General features: G+C 39.1%; 3 protein-coding genes across 12 annotated transcripts in view; 2 read left to right on the forward strand and 1 right to left on the reverse strand.

The window, feature by feature from the left end:
• The window catches only part of MCM8 (minichromosome maintenance 8 homologous recombination repair factor), a 29,672-nt gene extending 26,449 nt beyond the window's left edge, over positions 1-3,223 (reverse strand). The window contains exons 1-4 of one of the 8 annotated variants that reach the window (XM_043512120.1): positions 2,760-2,917; positions 1,961-2,054; positions 641-788; positions 357-431 (exon numbers count right to left, since the gene is read on the reverse strand). In XM_043512120.1, the coding sequence (XP_043368055.1) occupies positions 357-431; positions 641-770 (205 nt within the window). In that variant the 5' untranslated portion in view covers positions 771-788; positions 1,961-2,054; positions 2,760-2,917. The other 7 variants (XM_043512119.1, XM_043512122.1, XM_038394658.2 and 4 more) reach the window with 7 other exon arrangements.
• On the forward strand, positions 3,151-25,203 carry TRMT6 (tRNA methyltransferase 6 non-catalytic subunit). 3 transcript variants are annotated; one of them, XM_038394665.2, is made up of 12 exons: positions 3,152-3,284; positions 4,106-4,176; positions 7,820-7,947; positions 8,376-8,485; positions 12,158-12,249; positions 12,334-12,417; positions 13,721-13,845; positions 16,553-16,917; positions 17,308-17,393; positions 20,967-21,069; positions 21,155-21,241; positions 24,142-25,203. In XM_038394665.2, exons 3-12 carry the CDS (start codon positions 7,929-7,931, stop codon positions 24,313-24,315), a joined length of 1,245 nt encoding a protein of 414 aa, XP_038250593.1. In that variant the 5' UTR covers positions 3,152-3,284; positions 4,106-4,176; positions 7,820-7,928; the 3' UTR covers positions 24,316-25,203. The 3 variants fall into 3 exon arrangements, with proteins under 3 accessions (XP_038250592.1, XP_038250593.1, XP_043368064.1); XM_038394664.2 differs by lacking the exon at positions 4,106-4,176 and having other exon boundaries at positions 3,151-3,284; XM_043512129.1 differs by lacking the exons at positions 3,152-3,284; positions 4,106-4,176; positions 7,820-7,947; positions 8,376-8,485 and having other exon boundaries at positions 12,172-12,253.
• LOC119852830 (40S ribosomal protein S13-like) lies at positions 9,886-12,237 on the forward strand. Its single transcript, XM_038394667.2, is given in 2 exon segments — positions 9,886-10,215; positions 10,218-12,237. Coding segments are annotated over 2 exon segments (426 nt in total). The 5' UTR covers positions 9,886-9,908; the 3' UTR covers positions 10,337-12,237.
• Positions 25,204-26,890: the final 1,687 nt, after the last annotated feature.

Genomic DNA, 26,890 nt, shown 5'->3' on the forward strand with positions numbered 1-26,890 from the left:
AAGACCCAGAATCACTGGCTTAGATGGAAGTCACAAAGCTATTTAAGATTAATTAGAACTTCAGATAGGCAAAGACTAAGATTGAAAAAAAAAAAAAAAAAAAAAAAAAAAAAAAAAGGCAAAAAAAAGGAGGATTTGCTCATGTCTCCCTCCATTTTTAGAAGACCAAATTATTTACATTTTTAAATTACCATCTTCCTTTACTGCACCTTAAAAAAAAAAAGTATTAAAAGGGTCTAAGAATGAACTGTAATGTCACTCATTTCTTCAACCCTCTAATCTATTTTCCCTCCTATAATACACAAATCTAGGAGGAAATGGGAGGTAAAATATTTATTCTAAATTATTTAATATACCTTCAGAGAAATAAAGCTTCCAGCCTTTATACGGTGTAATCTGGTCCAATGTGGACTGAATTAATCGAGGTTGTGCTGAAAAGTATGAAAATAAGATTGGTTAAAGCAGTGTAAGTACAGTAGCATCTCAAACTTCGTCAGTTACTGTTTAGAGCACTGGTAAGCAAACAGCTGCAGCTATTGCACACAAGAGCAGGTAAACACGCACTGCTGCTTTAAAATGCTCTATGATTGGATTCTAGCATCAACGATTAATGATAATCTGTTATGTAGAACCAATTTACCAGACTCAGACTTTCCAGTGTTTCTTTTCCAGTCTCTTCCTCCATCTCCTCTTCCTCGCCATCTTCCTCTCCAGCCTTGAAACCCACCTCTTCCTCGTCCAGACCCTTTACCTCTTAATTCATTACTCATGTTACCATGTGACTGAATCTGGAAACTGGATGAAGATTTATAATCATCATAAATTATTACTATAATAATTTAACCAAGAGTTACTAGTATATTGTCATTTTTTTTTTATTTTTTTTTATTTTTTAAAAGAGAGAGGACCAGCCATATATGGTATGAATTCAAGATCCTCCCTTCTCAAAACAACAGGTGGTGGAAGTACAATTGGCTACATACTCACATTGGGTGTGAGGTTAACTCCGTCAAATTCTATAAAACATTGACTGGCTGCCCAGCCTCCTCATGACAAATAAGGATTGCAAGTGCAGAATGTATTTTTTCTCATTTATACTCTTTAGTGATTTCAACTAGAGTTGAAATTTATCTAGGTTCTCAGATACCATGAAGATACGGATCATGTAAGAGCCTCTCTCTTATGCATAGATAGATTTGGCAGACAAAGACCTGAATCAAAGCAGCACTTCTCAAACTTTTGAAAGCTGAGCCCCACTTCAGAAAAATGAAATTAACTGTTCCCGTCATGTACTGCTAAAAGTCTACACACCTTAATTGATACATCTTCAGTACTCTTCCAGCTAGTCCTGTGCACACACACCCAGCCCCACCATGCAGACACGGGGAAACACTGCTATATATTTTCTTAATAAAATATTTTTTCTCCATTCTTATATGCTTTGATGAGCAGTAAATAGATAATAATGTTGACATGTAAAGTAATACCAGTGGCATCTGAGGTAGTACCCATTGAAATGCATGGGACAATTCACCCTTCAGTGCTTTTTTCAAGCTCTCTGCAAACTCAGGCAGGTGTATCAGATGATTACATTTGCTTCATGTTTTGAAAGTTTTCTTTGTGACCACAACAGCTAGAAACTGGCTTTTTTTTTTTAAATGAAAACTGGAACTCTGGAAAACAATTTAGAAACTGGTCTGCTCACTTCCACTCCGAACAAATCTGTTGTGACCCATCCTACACTTTAAAAAACACTGATCTAAAGTCAGAAGATCCTGTTATCCTAACCTAAACAGAAGACAAAGGCTAGGCATCTTTGTTCTGATAAACCACATGGACAGATAAATTCAAGTTCCTAAATCCTGTGACCAGATGCTCTTAAATGAGAATTGAAATAAGGAAATAAGTGCTCATTTACAATGACAGGAAAGTTGTCAGGAAAGTTGGAACATTTAGTAACCAGTTTTCTTATCACATGGCCATTACTTGTAGACACCTCGGTCACTTCTACTCATTTATTCCCTATAAATATTTACCCGGATGCTTTGTTAGACCTGCAAATAAAATAAGTCTACTTAATTACACAAACCATTACCCCTTGTTGCCTCCCATCTGTAGCATGGCCAACTCTCAGTTTAGCCTGGAGGATAATGATCAGGTGAGAGTTTCCAGGTTTATTAGTGTAAGGGTAAGGCCAGCTGTCACACAGTAACACAGGTGCTTCCTAGATGGATGGAACAGTTTTTTTCTGTCAGTAGAGATAACTCACCTCTCTGGCAGTTGCTAGGTCAAGGGACGAATCATCCGTCCCAGCTGTGTCCACACAAGGAGGTGAGGTGGGACTGATCACAGTGCTCAGGGCACAGGCTTTTTCACAGCTCCCAGCCAGGTAGCTAGATTTAGGTGCAGGCCAGGCCTGTTAGCACCCTAGGCTAGCCCTCATCTTTGCCCAGGAAGAAAGGAGCCCAAGTGCAGCCCCAAGGCTCCGAACCAGCCCCCCAATGGACAGAGCCGCGCCAGATCTGTTCAGTAAGATCCCAGCATTCAGGCCTGGCGCTGGCTGCCAAGCGGGCCCTAAGCAGAGGCCTGGCGCTGGCGGGCTGCTCCCAGCCCCAACGCGACGGGGGTGCCTCGGAGCGTGCCACAGGCCGGCAGGCGCTGCTCGCGGAGTAACCCGCGTGTCCCACGCGGAACCCCGTCCACAGTGCCGCCGCGTCAGACGAGGGTCATAAAGCGGCAGATAGCGGCCCAGAGCTCACCGTAGCGCCCACTGTGTCAGGGCGGACCCATTGATATGCCTTAGCCATTCTATTTTGGCGCCAACCTTGTGTTATTTCCGCTTCCGGTAGTACCACCAATCATAGGGTCGGGTTGGGTCGATGCCCCGCCCTACCAGGTTGCCATGGTCACAGTAAGGGACTCCCCGCCCTCTTTCACTGGTTAAAGGTGGTCTCATCTGCTAAGGCCTAGTGCGCTGCCTGTCACGTGATATCCCCCCCCCCCCGAGAGAAACAACGCTGCGCCTACGCACCCGGCCGCTACCAATGAGAACTTAGGTCCGAGTTCGCAGCGCGTGCGCAGGGCGAGTCCCTACCGGAAGTGGCGCGAGGGTCCCTAACGCAGGCGGCAAACGGAACCGGCAACGGCTGAGTGGGGGGTGCGCGCGCCCGCCCGCGCGGGGCCATGGAAGAGAGCGCGAAGCCAGGGCTGCGCATCCGCGAGGGGGACTGCGCCGTGCTCAAGCGGGACGAGGTCTTCAAGGCGGTGCTCGTGCTGAGGCGGAGGTGAATGAGGGCGAGCGGCCGGGTCGGGTCGGGTCGGGTCGGGTCCCGCTCCCTCCCCGCGGCCGCCCTGCCGTCGCTGCCCCGGTCTTGCGCCCCGCCCCCCACCCCGATAGCAGCGCCGCCGCCTGGGCGAGGCGCTCCCCGCAGCGCGGCTCCGTGTCCAGCGGTCCTGGTGACACCTTGTGGGGGCCGCGGCCGGGCACAGCCCGCCCTGCGGCCCATCGCGGTGACCCCAGTGCTGTGGGCACACGGGCTCCTCCTTGACCCTGGCGCAGTCCGGGCTCGGGCCTAGCTGCCGCTGGGCACAGCTCCTGGGTGTGACACTGCCTTCTGCTTACACCAGGGAGGAAGAGAAGCTGCAAACAGAAGCACGTGTTACTTTCTGTTTAATAACTTGCATCTTTTTCCCTCTTGTTCTGTGTCTGTTTCCTCTCTCCCATCTCTCGTCCTCCACACCCTGTGTCTCTTTCTCAACATTGTTCTCTTCCTTCTCCCTGTATCTTGTTTTGCCCTTCCCTCAAAACTTTGCTCTATCAATAGTACTTCCCTAACTCCTCCTCTCAATCCTGCCCAGTCTCTCTTCCTTGCCCTCCCCCCCACCCCCGAGACATTTAATAGCCAGAGAGAGAGAGAGAGAGATCAGAAGGTGGTGGCGGGGAGGTACCCATTGTTCAATGGCAGTGCACAGGTGAGAAATCAACCTCTCTCCCTGTAGCTGCTGGGAAATAGTTGCCCCTCGTTTGGGGTCTGCATCCTCTATTAATATCCAGCTGTCTATCTGATAACTTTGAAATACTTTGCATGCTCATATTTGTTCATAGTGTTGCAAAGTAGAGAAGAAGCCCTCTCTCTGTCCCCTATCCTGCCATAGACACTCCTGGCTGCAGCAAAGGTGTGTGTCTGGGGAGTTATGTGGGGTGGAGGGGGTCTGCTACTCAACCTTTTTCTGCCCTAGTATCTTGGCTTTGGTGAAAGGATACCCGTAGTGGAAAAAACTGGCAATACTTTGTGTTTGCTCTGCAGCTATGAATAGTTACAGAGCCTCTGGAGCAGACTGCAGATTTAGGAATACATCACTGCATGTATGTAGAAGGTTTTGTTGCTCACTATGGGGAAGTCAGTTTCTCAAGCTCTGGTCACTTTTCAAGTTAGGCTTGCTCTTTCAGAATTGGTCCTGAAAACCATTGTTGTGCACAGAATATGACTTTGACTGGAAAGAGAAAAAACGCATCCAGGAGGCAGATTTTATGTGTAATACCATTTGCCTTCTCTGTTAATGTGGATAACTGGTTAAAACAGAAGACCAATTGGCGGGACTCCTGAAGTTTGCTTCCCCTCTCTGTCATGTCTGCAGATGTGCTACTTACCTTCTTCCCTGTATTACTATCTTGCTAAGAGAGTCTACATATCGCTCTTAAATTTTTAGACAAATTGTTGGAATAAGTTAGTGTTGAATTTTTAAAAATAATTACTAAAAACATTATACTTAGGTAGAGTGTTATTTCATTAAGAGCAAAATCTTCATACCAAGAAGCAGGGTTGGAAAAATCCACTTGCCAAGATTGAGTAGCAATCTTTTCTGGGCAAGTGCCATGATTTTTATAAGTTTCTAGTTACTCTGGTTGTAAACTAGCTTTCCTAGTATGAACTGACTGCAAACCAATGTTGTGTTGAATCTGTTGAGACAGAAGTACCAGTTCATCCCTACTCTGATGCTGAGCTCAGTGTAGGGCCAAGAAAAAGGAGGCAGTGCACTGTCACACATTTGGGGCTGTCAGAGTCTGCATTGGCTCCCGGTACAGTAGAGTAGCGTCAGGGACAGCTCTAACTAATTTGCCATTTAGCTGCAACTCTGGACTGTTGTGGTGACCAGGATATAGGACTGTGCCCTACCCCAGGCTTGCCTTCTGTGCCAGGGAATCCTATCGGGGCAAGGAGGCTTCTGGTTATGTTGTTATAAGAAAAATGGCCAGATATAAGGAGAACTTAGTTACTTTGTGTTCACCGGTTTCAGAGTAGCAGCTGTGTTAGTCTGTATTTGCAAAAAAGAAAAGGAGTACTTGTGGCACCTTAGAGACTAACAAATTTATTTGAGCATAAGCTTAAGCTCACAAAAGCTTATGCTCAAATAAATTTGTTAGTCGCTAAGGTGCCACAAGTACTCCTTTTCTTTTTTGTGTTCACTGTATGCCTGCTACATCTGTGCAAAGTGGATGAAGAGTAGCAGTTAATTGCTCACAGAGAATCTGAAATAATCGCAATGAAAGGGATAAACTTTGTCTTGCATTGGAGAGTATTGCATTTGCACAGCAAAGGGATATCAGTTTTGATGGAGATACAGTGACATCGTCCTAATTGTGCAGAGAGACTACTTCAGTACTGTCACTGCTTTTCAGATAGTGGGAGAAAGCCAGCTATTTCTGCTGTGGTATACAGATGCCACTGTTTTGGTGAAGATGCCTAAGAAGAGGGACCTCGCACCTGTTTCCTGTGGAGGAGGTGGTGGTACAGTGGAGAATACCACCACCAAGAGCAGGGGTTCTTAACCTTTTTCTGAGGCCAGGGCTGGCATTAGAAAGTAGCAAGCAGAGCAATTGCCTGGGGCCCGCAAAGCTAGGTTGCTCGAGCTTCGGCCTCAGCCCAGAGCGTTGGGGCTCAGGCTTCGGCCCCAGTGAGTCTAACACTGGCCCTGCTCTCTGGTTTATTTTGGCAGACCTGAAACCTGCTTGCAGCCCCCACAGTGGGCCCCAGGTCCCTGGTTGAGAACCACTGCCTGGAATAGTGTCCAAATTACTTCCATATGTGTCTTCAGCTCTTGCCACTCAGCAGATGACTGTGGACTTGTGTGTTTTTTCAAAAGCTGCCAAGTAGCATGAACTCTAAAATGATAAATCTTTCTTACTATTACACAGCACTGTTATTAAAATCTTTTATTAAATCCCAAAAGTCATAGACATTTTTTACATTCAATTTCCAGGAGTCTCTTCCCCAATCCCAACCCAAATTATAAATGAAAACACAAGATATCAGTAAGAATCAATATTGCTACCGGAAATTAAATAACTTCAGCATTAAGCAGGTTATTTTATTTCACAAACTGATGAGTCAGCAAATTCAAAGTCTGACTTCAGGCTTATGAAGTCTGTGTAGGTATTCTGTCTACGAGTGCATCACCATGAAGTATGAGGACACATTTATATACATTTGCTTGGTTTTTATTAAATCATAGCCTTTCTAGTATTTAACCTTGCAAAATTCTATTTACCTGTTGCCTAGGGGCAAGCGAGTAATTTAGGTAAGCAAGTAAAATACCATTAGTTTTTTCCTTGCCATTATTAAGATGAATACACAAGTAAATTTTGTATTTGGACCATCATATTTTTTACTATGTTTGCATGATTGATTTAAATATTTGATTGCATTTGGAAGTACAATAATCATTGCACACTTAAAAATGTATATGAATTATGAATTCCAAGCAAAGGAGTGTTAGAATATCAAAGAATTTAATGGCAAAGAGTCCTGTGGCACCTTATAAACTAAGACATATTAGAGCATAAGCTTTTGTGGGTGAATACCCACTTCGTTGGATGCATGCCACTTTTACGGATCCGGACCAACACGGCTACCCCTCTGGTACTTGAAAGAATTTAATGTTTCTTTGCTTTATTTTTTCTATCTGAAAACTTGGTCCTATTTGTGTTTCATTGACATGGTAAGAGACAGTCTGGATACCAACCTGTGTATGGCACAGAAACTGATAGGTATATTGCTAAATGAGCGAGGCTCTGCTCAGCATAGAGGTCCATTTACACAGATCAGCTTGCAGGATTAGGGCCTCAAAGAGTAATTTTGTTCTTTGATTTTTTTTTTTTTTTTTATTCAAGGTTAAACCAAAATGCAAGGTTCCCTTAATACTATCTTAACTGTAGGGAGATGATAATTTGCACTTATTTGAGTGTGTGTTGGGAAAACTAGTCTTTCCACCTGTTTCTTAGACCTTCTCTCCCAGTCTTTGCTAAAGTCTTTTCAAAGGGACACTGCAGGATTTATGGATTTCTAAGTGTCCACTCAGCTTTCCTTTCTGAATGACAAGCCCCAAATTTACCCTATTTTTGCTGTATTCCTCCATTTTCATGCTGACATTTTTGACCCAATTCTTATTCTAAAACCTAATTCAAGACATACCATTACTACATCCTGCTATGTTACCTTGGCAATCAGCATGTTAATAATACTTCTGTAAACTGAATTTTTTTTATCTCAATTTCTTTGGTCCTTTAAGTTTGCTGCACTCCTGGTCAGTTTCATGCTAGCATGGATGTATGGATAGTGATGATAAACACTTATTTACTACACTTATAGGACATTATAGGACTTATTTACTACACTTACAGGACATTATATTTGAACTTGAATTTTATAGTACTATGTTTAATTGTAATTAAGTTTTAACACCGTATCTCACAGTCTCTTGGGCAAATTGATACTGAAATGATTATTTTTTATTAATTTAGTTTTAAAAATTATTTCAGAAAAGTTATTTTCGAAAAGCAGTGGTTCTATCTGGATAATGCCATTGGACATATTTATGGAACGACATTTGAGGTATCTAGTGGTGGGAGCCTTCAGCCAAAGAAAAAGATGGAAGAGACTACCACAGGTATTTGACGGGATTGACTTGTGATTGGAAAAAACTGTTGCCAAGTAAATGGCTTCCTTACTGAGAACAAAGAGAGAGAGATTATTTTTCCATTAAGAATTTTATGAACTTTCAGTAGCCATATTTTGTCTGTCACAAGGTTCACTTTTTTGTCCTGCTGTGCTAATATTTCAATAGTACTATGAAAAGTAAAGAGAGGCTTTTAATATTGGTGTAAGAGTACTTGATCTTTAACATTGGTAAAGACATACTTTATCTTTATTTTATATATTATGGTTAGCTGATTGCTTAGGAAACTTAATGTAAAGCCACTAAGCATGTGGGTTGAATCCTTGGAGGTCTGCTTTCTGTGAAATTAAAATCATACATGTCTCCAGTAAAAAATATTTAAAACTAGAGTATTACAAATCTATATCCTTTTTCTTTAGAAACAAAAGAAGCAGGTACAGATAATCGTAACATAGTTGACGATGGAAAGTCTCAAAAACTGACTCATGATGACATAAAGGCTTTGAAGGACAAGGGTATTAAAGGACAGGTAACATTAAGGTTTTGGTGTCATTTCTGTGCTACCCTCATGGTTGTATTTGAGTTTATGAATTAGGGCCATTTATTTTAATTTTAGTAGAAATTCAAACTTCAGTACTTTTTCTTTATGGCATTCTGTTTTACTTTCCGTTTCTATATAGCTTCTTAAAATGTGTTTTTACAAAGACAGTATTTTCAGGAAAGTCTCATTTAAGTTGACAATTGTACAGTTAAAAAGGAACATGATTTGTGAACTTTTATCACATTAAGAATTGTCATGACATCAAAAGAAACGGGGGGAAACCCAGAACATCAGAGAGAATGTATATAATGTGCACAGTATTTTCATTCAGTTTTGAACTTCACTTAAATAAGGTCAGATACATATTGCAATATTTTCATAGTCAGATGTATATTAAATGTCATACAATGATATATAACTATCGGAGGTCCAAGAAAGAGTTAGGGATGTGAAAGTATGCAGATGTTAATGTGAATATAGTACCACATACTTTTAGGTCAGGGATAGGCAATGTTTGGCATGCGGCCCGCCATGGTAAGCCTGCTGGCGGACCGGGACAGTTTGTTTACCTGCCACATCTGCAGGTTTGGCCAATCGCGGGTCCCACTGGCCACAGTTCGCCGCTCTAGGCCAATGGGGGCTGCGGGAAGCGGCGCGGGCTAAGGGATGTGCTGGTTGCCGCTTTCCGCAGCCCCCATTGGCCTAGAGCAGCAAACTGCAGCTAGTGGGAGCCGCGATCGGCCGAACCTGTGGACGCGGCAGGTAAACAAACCAGCTCAGCCCATCGGGGGCTTACCCTGGCAGGCTGCATGTCAAATATTGCCAATCCCTGTTTTAGCTCGTACCTAGAAAGCAGACTTCATTGATAAATTTATTTCTATATGCATCTGCATAGCTAAATGTTAAAATTAAACGTTCTCAAGATGTTAATTTTCCTTTCTTGAAGAAGGAATTATCCAATTTCATACTATGGTAGCAACTGATAAAGAGATTTTAAAGTGTGTTTAATGATCTCTCCTATATTTCGGGTATGTCTACACTGCAATTAAACACTCATGGCTGGCCCATGTCAGCTGACTTGGAATTGTGGGGCCTGTTTAATTGCAGTGTAAACATTCGGGCTCGGGCTGAAACCTGGGGTCTGGGACCCCCTCGGGGCTTCAGCCCAAACCCAAACATCTAATCTGCAATTAAACAGCCCTGCAAGCCTGATTCAGCTGAAAAGGCCCAGTCATGGGTGTTTAATTGCAGTGTAGACATACCCTTCATTATATAAAACTTGCAAATTTCCAGTGTTCCCTTTCTAGTGGAGTTTGGGGGATCTCTTATGTTTATATTGATTAAACTTACTATATTCTCCTTGCAAGGTCCAGTTTTATCTTCCTGTTTGCGACTGTTCAAAGCAGCTCTCATGTTGCTTGTGTGCATGCACGCTCCGGGGAAGGGCCTGTCCCAGTCAGCCTTGCCCTCTAGATGCAGTGTGCCCACATGGTTAAAACTTACTTCTGATGATGTAAAGGAACAGATCTACAAACTGGCTAAGAAAGGTCTGACTTCCTCACAGATGGGTGTAATCCTAAGGGACTCTCATGGTGTTGCCCAAGTTTGTTTTGTCACTGGCTACAAAATTTTAAGGATCCTTAAGTCCAAGGAACTTGCCCCAGACCTTCCAGAGGGTCTGTACCACTTGATCAAGAAAGCTGTTGCTGTTCGTAAACATTTCGTCTGATTCTGATTGAGAGCAGAATTCACAGGCTGGCTCGTTACTACAAGACCAAGAGAGTACTCCCACCCAACTGGAAGTACGAGTCATCCACTGCCTCTGCTCTGGTCGCATAAGAGTTTATTCTTTCAGTAAAAAGAAGAGTGAATTCACGTTAAAGACCTGTGTTGTCTTTTAAAAAAAACAAAACAAAACACCAGATAAGGACTGAAGACTTGTTTGTTCTGTTGTTGTGCAACTGTTGATATCCATCAGTTCCAAATCAATTTGAGAGCTTTGATAACTTCTGTTAGTTCTCATCTGTGATAGAAGACATCTCATGTGGATAATTGCTTTCCTGTGTATCATCAGCATCTCTGCCATATCTGTGCTATATTATTAATACATTTTATTAAAATATTCTTTTTGGGGGTAACTGATTTCTGAAGTATAGCTATAGACTTCACTTCGGTTGTGATGTTAGCTTCCATAGTGTTCTTTCATGAAATTGCAGTTGAAGTGGTAGAAAGTACATGGATATTTTGTTAGCTGCATTTTCTTGTGTCAGAGTTTTCATAGACTCTCCTAAATTAAAGATGGAAAAGGCTTGTTTCTTGAGGGGACCAGATTTTTGAACAGTGATCATCACCTTTAGTTGGGACCAGGTTTTTCAGAAGAACTCAGCTCCCTATTAATTGATGTCTCATTTTGCTGTCTGTTTGGCATTGTTCTCAGTGGAAGCTCTTGAGTACTTCTGGAAAAACTGGCCACTTAATTTAGATGCCCAATACAGAGCGGAGATCTTCTGAAAGTGCAACTGTTTTATTATAGGTGGGGCTGGTGGTAGAGTGGCACAGATTGTCATGTACACTGGAAGAAGAAAACTGCTTCATGTTTCACAGAATTATAGAGTTAGTGATTGGAAAAAGCCATCTAGCCCACTTTCTTTGTCAGAACAGGCTTCTTCCTGGCAGTTTTAATTTTCTTCCTTAGTGTTATGTCTAGATGTTTAAATGTCTATCAGGAGCAGGCTTCCACTATTTCCTTTGGTAGACTTTCTTTAGTATAGATTTGAATGGCATGTGTATGTGTTACTTGAAATTGGAACACAGTTCTGTTGTCACTTTAGAAAATGTTTAAAAACAAATTGCCCAAACTCCCTAAATTAATCCTTTTCCTGCCACCTCCATCATCCAAAATACATTAAAGGGACACTATTAATTAGAAATCTAGTTAATTTTTTAAAAATGAGTTAAAGGTAGTTTCAAATACTATGCATGTCCCTGAGATTCCTTGCCAATTTTAGTGATTTTTTTTGTTACATTTTCCTATTTTTAAAATATTTTTCTCTCCTCTGTAACTTTGCATGAGACTCGTACAGAGGAAACTGACTCTACAGGGAAAACTATGAAATTGACTATATACAGTGTTATCAATTGCCTAAAGTAAACAAACTGAAAATATGGTCTCTTTTCTATTTCAATTACTGTGATCTTAGGTGGTGGTGTTAACAATAGTAGCCATATATTTACATTGTGGTAGCACCTCTCAGGATCAGTGCTTCATTTTGCTAGGCATTATACACACACCCTGAAAAGACAGTACCTGCCCTAAAGAACAACATTCTCACAATGTAATTTTTAAGCTGGCATTATTTCTTGAAAGAATGTCTCTCCATGTGTGCTGCTTTTTGGGGGTTTTTTTAAATTCCCATTTGCAATTACATGGTACTGTTGAAAGAGACAGATGTCTTATTTGCCCCAATAATGAGCAGGAATTTACCTTGTAAACTTTCGTTGATGTTATTGGCAACTGCATGCATATATCTTTAGAGAGTGAGAAATGTTTCTTATGTTAACGCCTCCCTTAAAATATTGTGTGTTAAAATATATTTTGTGTGAAATAAGTGGAAAATAACCGAATACAATAAAAATAATCTTTAATCTCTCTTTTTCAAGGAAATAGTTCAACAATTAATAGAGAACAGTACAACGTTTCGAGGCAAAACAGAATTTGCCCAAGATAAGTACATAAAGAAGAAGAAGAAAAAGTAAGTTAAGTTCACAGGACAGGGAAGTTTAGTAGTACTTTAATTTGTTGAGCTTTAAGAATATTACTATGCTTTTACTTACAGATATGAGGCAGTTATTACAATTGTAAAGCCATCTACCCGCATTCTTTCAACAATGTATTATGCAAGGGAACCTGGGAAAATCAAGTAAGTATATTTTAAAAGAAGTAAATGTGAAGATGCATTTTTAAAGTATGATTGGAAACATGATTTTTTTAAAGTTACGAATTAAAAATGATGAATTATACATTTAATTTTTTCCTGTCAATACAAAATTTCTAAACAATGAAAAATAATTGAGGAACTAATATCCCCTTGGACTGGGTAAGAAAAGTAAAACATCTATATGAGACCAATTGTACCTCTTTACCTCATCACATAAATCCCCGTCAGCTGCTGCTGAACACATTTTGGTGAGCTGCCAGTTCCCACTTTCTGGTCAGACAGGAACCTGCCTCTGTATTGTGGGTCAGCAGCCAAGAAATGGGGCCACCTAGCAGAAATAAAGAAAGGAAAAATAAATAAATAAATTTAAATGAGAGTTTAAAAAACATAATTATTACTTTCTAGAACCCTCTGAAATTTTAAAAATGCAGTTGGGGTTGAAAACAAACCAAGCCACATTTGACCTAATTTAAATATATAATGGAATAATTACCTATTGGTATACAGTATAGGTTTTTCTTTTCCTCCCAACCTGGACTTATTCATTGTTTTTTAATCATATAAAGTAACCATAAGATATTGAGACTATTGATTAGACTGCTGCTTACTATGTTACTCATGATTGTTTAACTTTTCTTTTTTTTAATCTTATCCATTCTCTCCATTTATTTTATTCATCTGTTAACTCTTGTCATGTTGTAAGCTCTTTCAGGCTCCAACTAACGTTCTTATTACATGTATACAGCACCTAGCACAATGGGGCCTTGATTAATGATTGGGGCCTGTAGGTGCTACTGCTCCAGAGAGAGAGAGAGGAGGAATTGAAAATATTGTAAAAAATAATTACAAAGTATGCATTATTGGGAATAAAATTGCTTTTAAAGACACTTCGTGTCCTTACAAAACTGACTCTACGATAGTTCACAGAATTATACAGTAATTTGAAAGAACTTGCACTCTGGCTGGTGCACATTTAGATCAGTGCGTCAGTATATTCACCGTTTCATCTCCTACCCTTTAATACTTCCACTGAACACTTTTGTATACTAAATGCCTCACTGCTTCTAATTGCATGTTCGCTTTGTTCTCAGTGTATCTTGATTAACAGACTTAGTTGTATTCTTCTGCACTCTGACCCTCACTGTCATTGATATAGTTTTCCTGAACAATTCCTTTTTAACATGCCTCTTGCTGGTGACAGCTTTATGGGCTGATGATGCACAATGCTTTTAAGTTTAGACAAAGCTGTTTGGCACTGAAAGTAAAAGAACAATTTATTTTCTAGCCATTTGCGATATGATACTCTAGCTCAAATGTTGACTTTGGGAAATATCCGAGCTGGCAACAAAATGATTGTGATGGAAACTTGTGCGGGCTTGGTTCTGGGTGCCATAATGGAGCGAATGGGAGGTAAGTAGTACAGCAGCTCTAGCGAAAAACAAAACTGATGCTTGTTTGAAACTGAGGCAATAAGTATTTATTTACTGTACTTTACAACACTTTATCTTAGTTTAAAACTATGCTTAATGTTTTGCATGTACTTTCTGTGGTATTTAAAGGGGCACAGTCAAATTGAAAATCACATTTCAATTTGAAAAGTTTGTATTTAAGGTTACTGCAACTGAAAGAACACAGAAAAATATATTCTCTTTTCATTTTGTTTGCTTTGTACATGTCATAGCACTTTGTGTATAGTCCATCTCAATGTTGTGTTGATGATCACTCTCAAAGATGGCTTTGGGAGCCCATGTGGAAACTCTCCCTCTTGCAGGGAAAGTTACCAATAACAGCAGCAGTAAAACTGCAATTTTAGAGATAGCAATGGGCCCCCAGTTTGTGGGAGATGTTCTTGGGCTTCAGAGTAGCAGCCATGTTAGTTTGTATTCGCAAAAAGAACTAGTACTCCTTTCCTTTTTGTTCTTGGGCTTGCCCACCCTGCCAGATTGAAAAAGACCTTTATAAATATCAGCAGGGAAGCAAAGGGGAAAAAAACCTCATATTTTACACAATAACTAAATAGCATGCAGAATTTATTTTCCAAGGGAGTGTTATCAAACTGGATTTTTATTTAAAAAATTCAACTTGACACTTTATTAATAAAATGAAATGTTAGTAAATGGGACATGTAAGTAAACAATATGTAATGGGCTGTGTGTTTATCAACTGATATGCCCACACCTGGTGTGTGTTGAGGCACAAGGTGCAGCATCATGGCTTAGCACTCAGGGTTCATGTGTATTAGCTGACAAACACACACCACATTATGTTAGGTTTATTTTAATGTTTTGACAGCCCGCTTTTCAATTCCCATAGGGCTGCAAATTTGTCATGGCATTTTTTTAGATCAAAAATCAGGGAGCAGTCCCAGTAAATGTAGTAGAAGTCATGGGTTGCTAAATTTACTGAGACTGCTCCCTGATTTTTGATTTAAAAAGTTCTCCTCGTGCTTCAGCGCGGACACCGACCACGTGCAGCAGCACCATCCTCTGCCCCCAGGTCACCAACCCTAATCCCAGCCTGGTGGGGTGAGAGGCCTGGAGAGAGAGCCTGCCCCGTGCTTACCTGGCAGAGACAGCTCCTGTGGCTCATGTCCCTCAGGGCTAGGCCCAGTGCTCTGCTCTGGGTGTTGAGACCTGGTGCTCAGGGTTGCAGTGCAGCTCAGCTTTAGTCTCCCTCATCATGACAGAGGGTCCAGCATGCCAAATCACCACAGTGCTGCAACCCCACGTGCCAAATTGCAACATCTGAAGCAGGGAGGTGGGCCCAGCCCACTGGACAGGCACCGCTACTGCCAGGTGAGTCATGGCCACAGAAAAAGGCCACAGACAAATGAGAATCGTGCTATACATGACTTTTCTCCCACCATGACAAATCTGCAGCCTTAGCCAGTGACTTTGGGGCAGATGAGTTACTCTCTGAAGCAGAAGGAATGAGGTGGTAATTCCAAATTAATTATAAACATTTGATAAATGTTTGTCTGTGGTGGAGTAACCTTGATGTTGAAGAAGCTGTATATCTCACTGCATTTTTGAATATCCTTTAAACTAGTCGGGTTACGTATTTCTATCAAACGGTTTGGTTGATGTAAACAAAAAAGGAGCCAAAGGAAATTTTCAGGCTTCTTTTAATAGTTTCAAATTTTTTTATAATGCCTGTGTCGTTAAAATGAGTTACTGCTGCTTACTGATCACATGCCATGGGGGAATACAGCTAACCTTAAACTACTCCCGAGGCCATTCTGCGCCAAAAAGTAAAAAATTCTGCACACAATATTTTAAAATTCTGCAAATTTTCTCAAATAAAATGTGGAGCTGAGGCTCAGTGGGAGGGTCTGGGTATGAGGGGGTCTGGATGCACAGAGGTTGGGCGGATGGGGGAGCAGCTCTCTGTATAGGGATCCCTCCCTGCACAGCTGAGGAGTGATGGGTGCAGGAAGCGGGTGGAGGGGAGGAGTTTGCAGGGCTTCCTGCAGCTGGGGGAGAAATCTGGGGATGGGTCTGACCTGGCCCCACGTACCATGTAGGAGAAGAGGAAATCCTGTCCTTCCCAGCCCATCTGGGACTAGCAGCTGAGCCCAGTGCAAGGGTAGGAGCTACCAGCTGGGTCTTCCCCAGTTCTGCCTCCTGCCCAGCAGTGATTTACCTCTCTGCCAGCTGCCCTGGGCATCTGAAACATACAGCTGGGGAGGGTCACATGACTGCTCTTGTGGCTTCCTTTTTCTTCCCCATCAAAGTCATTTTTCTGTGGGAAGTAAAGAATTCTGCAGAGGACATAAATTCTGCATGTGCAGTGGCTCAGAATTCCCCCAGGAGTATTAAATGCTTGCTTAACAAGTACCTATGGTCTCAAGGGGTACATTGTGCCTTCTGAATTGTAACCTATTATCCATTCAGTGGGGCACTCCCCATCTTTCCTGGCAGTCAAAAACTGCTTACACATTACATTTTGCAAAGGTTACATTAATATTAGATGGCTTATTTCTAAATTGATATATGAACCCAGACCTGCAGTGATGATACTGTCAATAGCATTATGTTTAGACGGTGAGCTCCTTGAGGGCACTAGTTTCTGTCACTGATTACTTATAAATTTGCTTTTACTTATTTTGTATTTAAAGGTTATGGATCCGTTATTCAAATGTATCCAGGAGGAGGACCTGTTAGAGCAGCCACAAGTTGTTTTGGATTTCCAGAATCTTTTTTCAACACTCTTTATGAATTCCCTCTCAGCAAAATGGACAGTCTTGTCTCTGGAACATTTTCTTCTGAGACTTTGCCTTCAGAACCTGAATATAATGTTCCAGTAGAAGAAGAAAGCAATGGGTCGCTCGATGAGAAACAGACTTTGATACAGGAAACAGAAGAGGAATCCAGTACTGAAGCAGTTATGGAGAGCAATGAAGCAGAAGAGCAAGAAACAATGGACCTTGCTGCTGAAGATACAGAATATAAAGAGAGCAAAGAAAAAGGAAATAAAGAAAATGTAAGTGTGTGTCTTTTACTAGCTTTCCGTGGAGTCGTGCGACAAGCAAACTGTATTGTAACTTGGAAAAGATTAATGAAAATGTTAGTGAAACTTTTAATAGTCCTCAAAGTACAGTTTTAAACTATACAGTAACTGGGGGGGGGGGGGAGCAGGAGAAAAGTATTTTACAATAATATATCTTGGTTTAAAACCTGTTGTCCCCTGAATCAGGAATCAGGACCACCAAAATAGACTCGACTTCTATCAAAATGGAGCTTCGCCGTGTTGTATTATTTTGTAAATTCAAGACTACAGAGCTGCATAAAGTAAAACAGTTCATACAAACATAAAAGCTATCTGATGTATCCTTGCAATTTAAAGTGTTTGTTTCTGTTCTTGTACACAAAGATTCGGGAAAAACAAAGAAAACAACAAGAAAGGAGAAGAAAACTGGTGGAAACTGCTGCTTTGTTGGAAGAGAAAAATGCTGATGGGTGAGTTTGTTGCAGACCGTACTTTTATTCTTAATATAAATATTTTGAAGGACATAGCTTTTTGCTCTGGAATAAAAGTGAAAACTATGCTGCTTGAAAACACGCATCAGTTTATATGGAATAGCACAATTACTCAGTGTGTGGTGTCTTATTAATCTTATCCCTCTGCCTTCACTTTCTTCAAAAAGGACAACTGCATCCTAATACTGAAGTATTTGCTAGGAAAAATAGTTTCCCAGGAGTGTGTTATGATTATAGGTGGGGAAGACAATGGGCCACAAGCAGTGTATTAAGATGTGGTCTACACTATGAAAAAAAGTGTCAGATTCTAGAGGTAATAATTCGCACTAAATATAAGTGCCCTTTCCAGGAAGGGAGCAGGTATATTTCGGATTTGAAGTTGGTGATTTCAGTTAAAATCGTGGGTTTCAGTAGGATAAATAAAACCTTAGATCATCAGTTTGCTAAGTTGTAGCTACACCATTTAGACAACATCATTTTTCTTCTACATGTGAAACACTTTTTTTTTTCCCATTTAATCCGCATTTGTTGGAATTGGTTGCACCAAACTGATAATTATATAAAGACCTTAATATAAAAAGGTAATAGCAAATGTGATTTTAGAAACCCAAAGCCAATACAGTATACATGCTTCCTACAAAGGGCCATTTTTTCATGATAACCTTTACAAGTGTGAATCTTTAAGTGACTCAGGTTGGTTTAGTTTAATTGTAACTTCACAACACTGATATTCAGTTTTTTCATGCTAAAAGTGCTTGAAGATTCAAAAGTAAGACGTAATTTCAAAAATTATTTATTCTGAAGCTTATTTGGTTTCTTTATGCTACTCATACTTACAGAGATCATACTGAGGATATCTGTCTGAAATATTTGCAGGTATTTAAAATACCATGATGGAGTAGAAGAGAGATTTAGACAAAAAGGGAATTTAGTATGTTGCTCTCACTTTTTAAATTTGAGGGGGGTTTTATTTTGTTTTTTTTTTTTTGTTGGTTTTGTTTTTGGGGGGGTTTTGGTATTTTTTTAGGAGGAGGGCTATTTTGCCTAGTATAGATGTTAGTAGAAATAATAGTCTTTCAAAGTTTGTTTGTGTGGTGCATCGTGACTGGTTTGGTTTTATAAAGAAACACTTTTTCACGTTTTGCTGTATAATAAATATTCTAATGTGTTTTTCACTAGGTGCCATGAGTTGGCTGCCATTACAAAGCACTTGATATTTATTATGAAGAATCAGATATAGATAGTAATATGTTTCCACTTTTGTTTCTATTCTAAAACAATCACAATGACAGAAGGGCAGTAAAAAGAATTTCTTACTTATTTGCCGACAGTGTGATCTACAGTGTCTGCGTATGGTGCTTTATTGAACAGGCTAAATGGGGGGGTTTTTTGTTTTGTTTTGTTTTGTTTTTTACTACTGTCAACCTTGTGCACTTATGAATAAATGTATTTGACTATATATGAGGGTCTGGGGAGGATTAGAATACCAATTTTTGCTATTGAATTTTTTCTGCAGTGAAGTGTACTTATTGTAAACCCTCTTCCATTGCTTAGCTTCTTCAGGTATAATGAGTCACATTTATGGTTACCATCTCTTGTTTCCTTTTGTACTCTTTCCAGACCATATTGGGTTTTTTAGGATTTTTACTTAAAAGATCATTCAAAATAGTCAATGAAATACAGCTAACATTTCAATCATTTGGGAATCTTTTTTTCTTCCTCCTCTGACCCTATGACAATGGCTGGTAATATCGTGTTATAATTTAGGGACCAGCTTCTTAAGGACTGTCTTGGGGGTCACTAGGGAGTGTTTTGATGGGAGGAGACTGAACATTTCCATCTGCTGAGAGGCAAACCTATTCCTGGAATCTTGCATAGAGAGAATTCCAAATGTCATTCTTCCTTTAGCCTGCCCTGCCTCCACATCCCTCTACTTTCCCTCAGGCTGAGAACAGTGAAGTGGATGGTGGCATGCCTTGGGGAAGTAGGCTGGGGCAGAAAGAATCTGGCGTACAATCCAGAATGACTCTAGTCAGCTTGTGGCACCTTAGAGACTAACAAATTTATTTGAGCATAAGCTTTCGTGAGCTACAGCTCACTTCATCAGATCCGATGAAGTGAGCTGTAGCTCACGAAAGCTTATGCTCAAATAAATTTGTTAGTCTCTAAGGTGCCACAAGTACTCCTTTTCTTTTTGCGAATACAGACTAACACGGCTGCTACTCTGAAACCTATCTAGTCAGCTTGTCAGTACAGCATGTGAGTGGAAGCAGACAGGGAGCTTGGAACTCTTTCTGCCATCAGTGGGGCATGGTCTTGTTATAGGAAGCTGGGGAGGGCTAGAAAGGTAGAAGTTATCTCACTTTTCAGCTAAAGGGGAAGGACTCAAGGCTTCTTGCTAGAGAAGAAGAAAGATGGGAGTCGGTAAACTCAGCACCCATCTTTCGATGAGTTTGTTCTTCTTGGGGGGTTGTAATCATAAACTGTGTTCTGGATTTACTATTCAAGTGAATGGTTTAAAGACTATCTGTTGAAAATACATTGAAATAATAAGCCAGAACCAATGATTAACGGTAGAAATCTAACAAGTGAATTTGGAACTAGATCTTTTTTTTTTTTTTTAATAAAATCGTAATGAAGGCAGTTTGGAGAAAGTTGGATGTGGCAAAAAACTCCTAGGAAAGACGACATGACAGGCATAGAAACTTTTGCTTATGATAAAAAGGATGTATTAACCAGAACAAACTTAGAACACTTTTGTCCATATTGCACAATACTGATGAAGCAAGGAAAGGAAGCATTTTAATTCTGTAGATCAGTGGATCTTTAAATTTACACAGGCACTTTTGTGATGCACTTGGTATGTTACTTTCATTTATTTTATTTATGAAGATTATTTATAAAGCAGTGGATTGACTTAAATCAGCAAGCAATAAACCCTGATTTAAATAATTGATTTTAATCTTGTATTGCTTTGTACGTTGAACTTTTCTTTAGGAAAATAACTTTCCCATTGGTTGATACCGCCATTAAAACATGTTGATTTGCAACCAAATTTAGCCTTTACATTACATTGGTACTGTTTGCTAACCAGGAGGATACACTATATCTATACTTGGTTATTTAAGTAGTTATACAGTTTAACAGATTTATTCAGATTCTTAATTTTTTTAAGAAAATGTATGTTAGAAAATGGTGAATGACCTTTCTTATTTACTTGATGATGATTTTGTATATGGATTTATGTCAGATTACATTTGGATCAAAACTTGAATTGAATAAAAAATGTACAAAAACCTAGCATTTTAAAATTATTAGCTAAATGAAACTAACCAACTGGTCAACAAGGAAGATACTAAAACCAATGCCCTTAATGTCTATAAAATACTAATAAACTGGAAATATACTTTTGATTCTTTGTTTCTAGAGAACTGCATTATAGTAATTAAAAATGTGTTTTATGTGGTTAATGCACTCAGATGCCTGATGGTTTTTAACAAGTCTCTTGCCCCTTTGGAGGCAGAAAACTAACCTGTAAAATTTCTATTACAGCTTAATTGTAGCTAGCAGATTCCATCCAACTCCTTTGTTACTTTCTTTACTGGAATTTGTTGCTCCATCCAGACCTTTTGTGGTCTATTGCCAGTATAAAGAGGTAAATCAAAATAAATATATATTATAGTTATTGTTGTATTTTAAGTTTGAGACAAGTTTAGTTAACTCATTTTTTTTTCTTCCAGCCATTATTAGAATGTTACACAAAGCTGAGAGAAAAAGGTGGTGTTATTAACCTCAAGCTCTCTGAAACCTGGCTACGAAATTATCAGGTAAGAGCTGCAGAGAGTGCCTATATGTCACGGAAATGCAATCTTGTAGAAAATATTGTCAAATGCTCAACTTCTCATGAACTAGTAGTTTTATCCAAACTCTTATCTCCTTGTGCCTAATTCCTGCAATGTTCGAAGGATAACATAAATAGCAAGGACATGAAGGGCAATAAGAAGAGGTTCTCTAAGTACATTAGGAGTAAGAGAAGGACAAAGGAAAATGTAGGTCCACTACATAGTAGAGAAGGAGAGCTAAAAACAAATGATCGAAAGAAGGATGATGTGTTTAATCCCTATTTTGCTTCCGCCTTCACACTAAAAAAGTTATTTGTGACGACAGTCTTAACACAATTAATATTAACAACAAGGGGAAAGGAATGTGAGCCAGAATAGGATAAGACCAGCTTAAAGAATATTTAGGTATGTTAGATATACTCAAGTTGGCAGGACCTGATGAAATTCACCTTAGGGTGCTTAACGAGCTAGCTGAAGCAGTCTCAGAACCATTAGTGATTGCTTTTAAGAACTCATGAAGGATGGGTGAGATCCCAGAGGACTTGAGAAGGGCAAACGTCGTGCATCTTTAAAAAGGAGAACAAAAAGGACCTGGGAAATTATAGACCAGTTTGCCTAACTTCGATAACTGAAAAGCTAGTAGAACAAATTATTGCACAATCAGTTTGTGAGCACCTACAGGATAATAAGAAATAGCCAGCATGGATTTGTCAAGAACAAATCATGGCTAACTAACCTAATTTCCTTCTCTGACAGGGTTACTAACTGAGTGCCTGGGGGGAAAGCTGTAGATTTTATTAGGCTTTTGACACAGTCATACACGACATTCCCATAAGCCAACTAGGGAAATGTGGTCTAGATGAAATTATATAATGTGGGTACACAACTGGTTTCAAAACTGTACTCAAGGAGTTATCAATGGGGTTCACTGTCAAACTGGGAAGACCTATCTAGTTGGGGCCCCACAGGGATCTGTCCTGGATTCTGTACTATCAATATTTGCATTCATGACTTGGATAAAGGAGTGGAGAGGATGGTTATAAAATTTCTGGATGATACTAAGCTAGGAGATGTTGCAATCACTTTTAGGGATAGGATTAGAATTCAAAGCAATCTTGATAAATTGGAGAATTGGTGTGAAATCAACAAGATGAAATTTAGTAACAACAAGTGCAAAGTACTACACTTAAGAAGGGAAAAATCAAGCGCACAACTAAAAAGTGGGGAATAACTGGCAAGGCAGTAGTACTGCAGCAAAGAATCTCTGGATTAAAGTGGGTCACACACTGAATATCAGCCAACAGTGTGATGCACTTGCAAAAAAGGCAAATGTCATTCTGATGTATTAACAGGAGTGTTGTATTTAAGACACAGGAAGTAATTGTCCCAATTTATTCAGCACTGGTGAGGCCTCATCTGGATATTGTGCCAATTCTGGACACCACATTTTAAGAAAGATATGGACAAATTAGAGAGTCCAGAGAAGAGCAATAAAAATAATAAAAGGTTTAGAAACCTGATCTATGAGGAGAGGTTTTTTGTTTGTTTTAAATCTGTTTAGTCTTAAGAAAAGAAGACTGAGGGGGGACCTTATAAATCTTCAAATATGTTAAGGGCTGTTGTAAAGAGGACAGTGATGAATTGTCCTACCATCAGTGGTGATGGGAAACAAGAAATAATTGGCTTAATCTTCACGAAGGAAGGTTTAGGTTAGATATTAGGAAAAATCTTATAACTAGAAGGATATTTAAATACGAGAATAGTTTACCAAATGAGGTTGTGGAATCCAGATCAATGGAGGTTTTTAAGAACAGGTTAGACAAATACCTGTCAGGGATGACCTAGGTATGCTTGGTCCTGCCTCAGCATGGAGGAATGGACTAGAATAACTCTTGAAATCCCTTTCAGCCCTACATATCTATGATAACATCTAAAGTCAGCATTTGGGTACTGTCATATATGGCACATCTCCCAAATAAAAGTAGCAACAAGTCTCATGTCTGTACCTGAACGGTGAAAACTGGTGCTAACCAAGAAAAACATCCATCTGGCTTCTTTTATTTTCCTTTTTTCCTCTTGAGAAAAAGAGAGGAGTACAAATCTGAGGTTCCTCTTGGTCTTAAATCAGCAGAAACATCTTTTTGATTTATAAGCAGATTGTCCCTATGTTAGGAGAATCCTGCATTTTACTGGCTCTCTCCATCTGTAGGTTAGCAGCAGTCGATGAGGAATTTCTGTATGTTGGTTTGGGGAAATCTAGGGATGATTTAAACGATCAAAGTAGAAATATGATAAATATCTGATAATGAGGATTTTTTTCATACTGAAATTTTTTTTATTTGGTAAAGACAGCATCTCTGTTAAAGCTTCATACCACTCCAGTAATTCACTGATGATGAAGATGATAGAATTTGAAACTAGCAATAGACAGGCACTGTTGTTTACTATTTAAGTAATATGAGGTGTTCGACCAGTGGGGCTTTTAGACTTTTTTTGGAAAGGTCCAGTGATTGGGAACACAAAGGAACCTGTGATACTTTCGAAAAAAATTTTGCTTCACATACCTAGGTGTATGAATTTATAACTTATATGGTAATTGCATGACAAAATGTTTTTTTTTTTCCCCATTGGTCACCATGGCAAATGTACAGCTCTATGTATTTCTATTGCCAGAGTCTTGGGAAAAAAGGAGTTTCAGTCCTCCAAAGGATTAAATATTCTTGTATAATAGAAATGCACTTCTCAGACCTCCTTTGAGTTTTATGGCTAAAAGATTCTAGTCTCTCAAAGTTTTTTGTCTAAATTCTTTTTTTTTTTTATTTTTTAAAAAACATGCTCACACAGAAAATGACTCCTCACAGCAAATGTTTTTCTTCTTCGTGAAGGTCTTGCCAGATCGCAGCCATCCAAAACTGATGATGAGTGGAGGTGGGGGATACCTTCTGTCAGGTATCACTGTCACCGTGGAGAAGGTCCAATCCAATGCCAGCAGTTTAGAAGAACAGAAAAATGAAGAGCCAGCATCTAAAAAGCGCAAACTTCAAGAGCTTAATTGTTAACATCTGAAGAATTGATGTACTTTTAGTTCTCAGGAGTCTTACAGTTAGTAATGTAACTAATGTACTTTCCATGCTCTTGACAGCAAAGCAAAATATACCTGTTACACACGCTACGAACAAAGGCAGAGTTGTACGGTAGAGAAGATTTTGTCCATTTCCTCTGATAACAACATGACAGGAAGGAGGAGAGTAATTTTAGGGGCAACATTGTGTCAGAATATCTTTGTTGACATAATGAAGCAACAGACACGTTAACAATTCAGTAACTTCAGAAACATTTTCTGATGATCACATTGAGAGAAACTATTGGGTGATATTCATGGATTAATCAAACCATCTTATTTGGTTGTTGCAGAAATGAATGAGATTCTGAAGTCCTTTACAGAGGTAGGGTTTGAATTAACATACCTAATTTTAGCTTCTTGTTTTACAGCTACAGCAGATTAAAATATTTTATACAGTAATCTGCTTCCTTTCTCAAATGCAGAACCCTGCCATTTTAAGTGATTTTTTTTAAACCAAGCAGAAAGAATGCAGCAAAATCATGCACTTTTATTTGTAACGGGAAAATGAAAAGAAAGAGAAGGATAATTGAAACCAAATCGTCACATCTAGGCCTCTTGTTCCAGAAAGGAAGAAATGCAGAACATCAGGTGTATGTTTGTAAATTAAAATACCAAATGTTTCTATTAGTATTGCATATTTTCTTTTTTTGAAAGCTGGATTTGTATTGGTTTTTTATTTTTTTTTAATGTGACAAATTTGAAAATTTCCATATTTATTTTACTGTTTTGTCTCTATTATGTGTCTTGAATTTTTGTTAATTTGCAAAACACTTCACATTTACCATTTCAATTAAACTCTCAAGAATTTTCTTCTAAAAAGAAACACATTTTGTTCTATTTTCTTCTTTTTTGGGGGCAAAAGCTTTTGGGTGAGGCAAGGGGAGGTTATGATACAAAAACCACCCAAATCCTGTATCAGGATCCAGTAGCATGGACCGCTAGACCCATGTGTCTCCAAGCAGGCTTCTGCTTGATTCCAAGGCTCCAGATCCTAATGGAGAATCGGAGCTCAGAGATGGAAACTATATTTCACGTATTTTAAAAAAATATTTAGATTACATTAAAATGTAAAGTGTTGCACACTGTTTGACAAAGTAAACACTTTATGGCATACTACTAGCTATTAATCTAATCAAAATATAAATGTGTGCATTTTAAAGAAGTTATGTATATATTTATTAATCATAAGTAAAATAACTACAATAGATTGAGCTTTTATTTGCCTCCAGGTCCCTTTGCTAATTTGTGCCTTTACAATCCTATTCTCCCTTGTTACTGAGTGAAAGACCCATATGAACTGGAAGAAACTGACTATATTGGGGAAATGGCAAAATTGACTGCAGAAAGTGCTGGCATATGCACAAAGTGAACTAAAAAAGAGAATGGTTTCATCTAATCTTTCAGTAATTTTAAGTGTTACTAATAGAAAGTCAGCAGTAAAAAAAATTTCCAATATGTGACTTAATGTCCTTTTAATTAGTTATCTGGAAAAGAGTCTTGCTGAATTTAATCTAATCTAATTTTTCTAGGACTTTTTTTGGAGCAGAGAGTGGGGTGAATTCCTTATCTCACACATGCACTTGAATTCAGCGAAGACAGAGGTTGGGATTTTCAAAGATGCTTAAAATTATTCCATATATATATTACTGCTAAGTGAGGCAGGCTGGCCCAGAGTGATGGATATGGGGATGGAAGTTAAGGGCTCATTAGTTATCCCGACTCCACTTACTTCCTGCATTGTGATGTTGGTTTAAATCTTCATTGCTGTATGCCTCAATTTCCCCACCTGTAAGACATAGCTGGTACCTACATGCCACATTCATTGAGTTCTTGAGATGCTTAATTAGTTGTTTTTCCAGTACTGTGAAGGTGTAAATCTCTGTATAAGTGATCAATATTAAGGTACTGTTGATTGCCTAACCTAATCTTTGAAACTGGATTACCCCATCTGAAACATGAGAAACAGGATTTAATGCTGATTGTCATGCAGATGTCCTAATTCAAGAAAAAATGCTGTCTGATACTTTGTATAGTTCAGTGACAAAATAAATTGGCTGTAGAAGAGACTGAAACATGAACATAGAGAGAAATTACTTATTTAAAACCAGATTCCTCAGATTAGCTTGATTTCATTTGCGTTAGACATTCTGTCTGACAATCTGTTTCAGTATCAATTCCTGTAACTGAACCACATTATCTAATTTTAAAATTTACCATAATCCTTTTTTCTCCCGAGTGTTAATGCTGCTTGTAAGAAGAATATGATGAGTATTCATTTAATATAAGACATATATTAGCTGTAAAGTGGAATATTGCATTTCAGACCAACAATTTTATGCATAAGGTAATACATGAAACACAGTACATATCAAATTAGGACAACTGAAGTGCATCTGTGCATAGTATGCAGCTGATAAATGTCCACGCATGTTGATTATAATATAAACCTATAACAAAGTCTTAAAAGCTGTCTTGGAGAGTAAAGTACTAAGACATAAATTATAGTTGGT

This window comes from Dermochelys coriacea, chromosome 3 (assembly GCF_009764565.3).
Source record: "Dermochelys coriacea isolate rDerCor1 chromosome 3, rDerCor1.pri.v4, whole genome shotgun sequence".
In the NCBI taxonomy this organism is placed as follows: domain Eukaryota; kingdom Metazoa; phylum Chordata; order Testudines; family Dermochelyidae; genus Dermochelys; species Dermochelys coriacea.

Bases quoted from the DNA above. Each gene is read 5' to 3' on its own strand.
- TRMT6 (XM_038394664.2), top strand. From the start codon at position 3,184: ATGGAAGAGAGCGCGAAGCCAGGGCTGCGCATCCGCGAGGGGGACTGC. The intron at 7,948-8,375 runs GTATTTGACGGG...CTTTTTCTTTAG, and splicing joins GATGGAAGAGACTACCACAG to AAACAAAAGAAGCAGGTACA. The intron at 8,486-12,157 runs GTAACATTAAGG...CTCTTTTTCAAG, and splicing joins ACAAGGGTATTAAAGGACAG to GAAATAGTTCAACAATTAAT.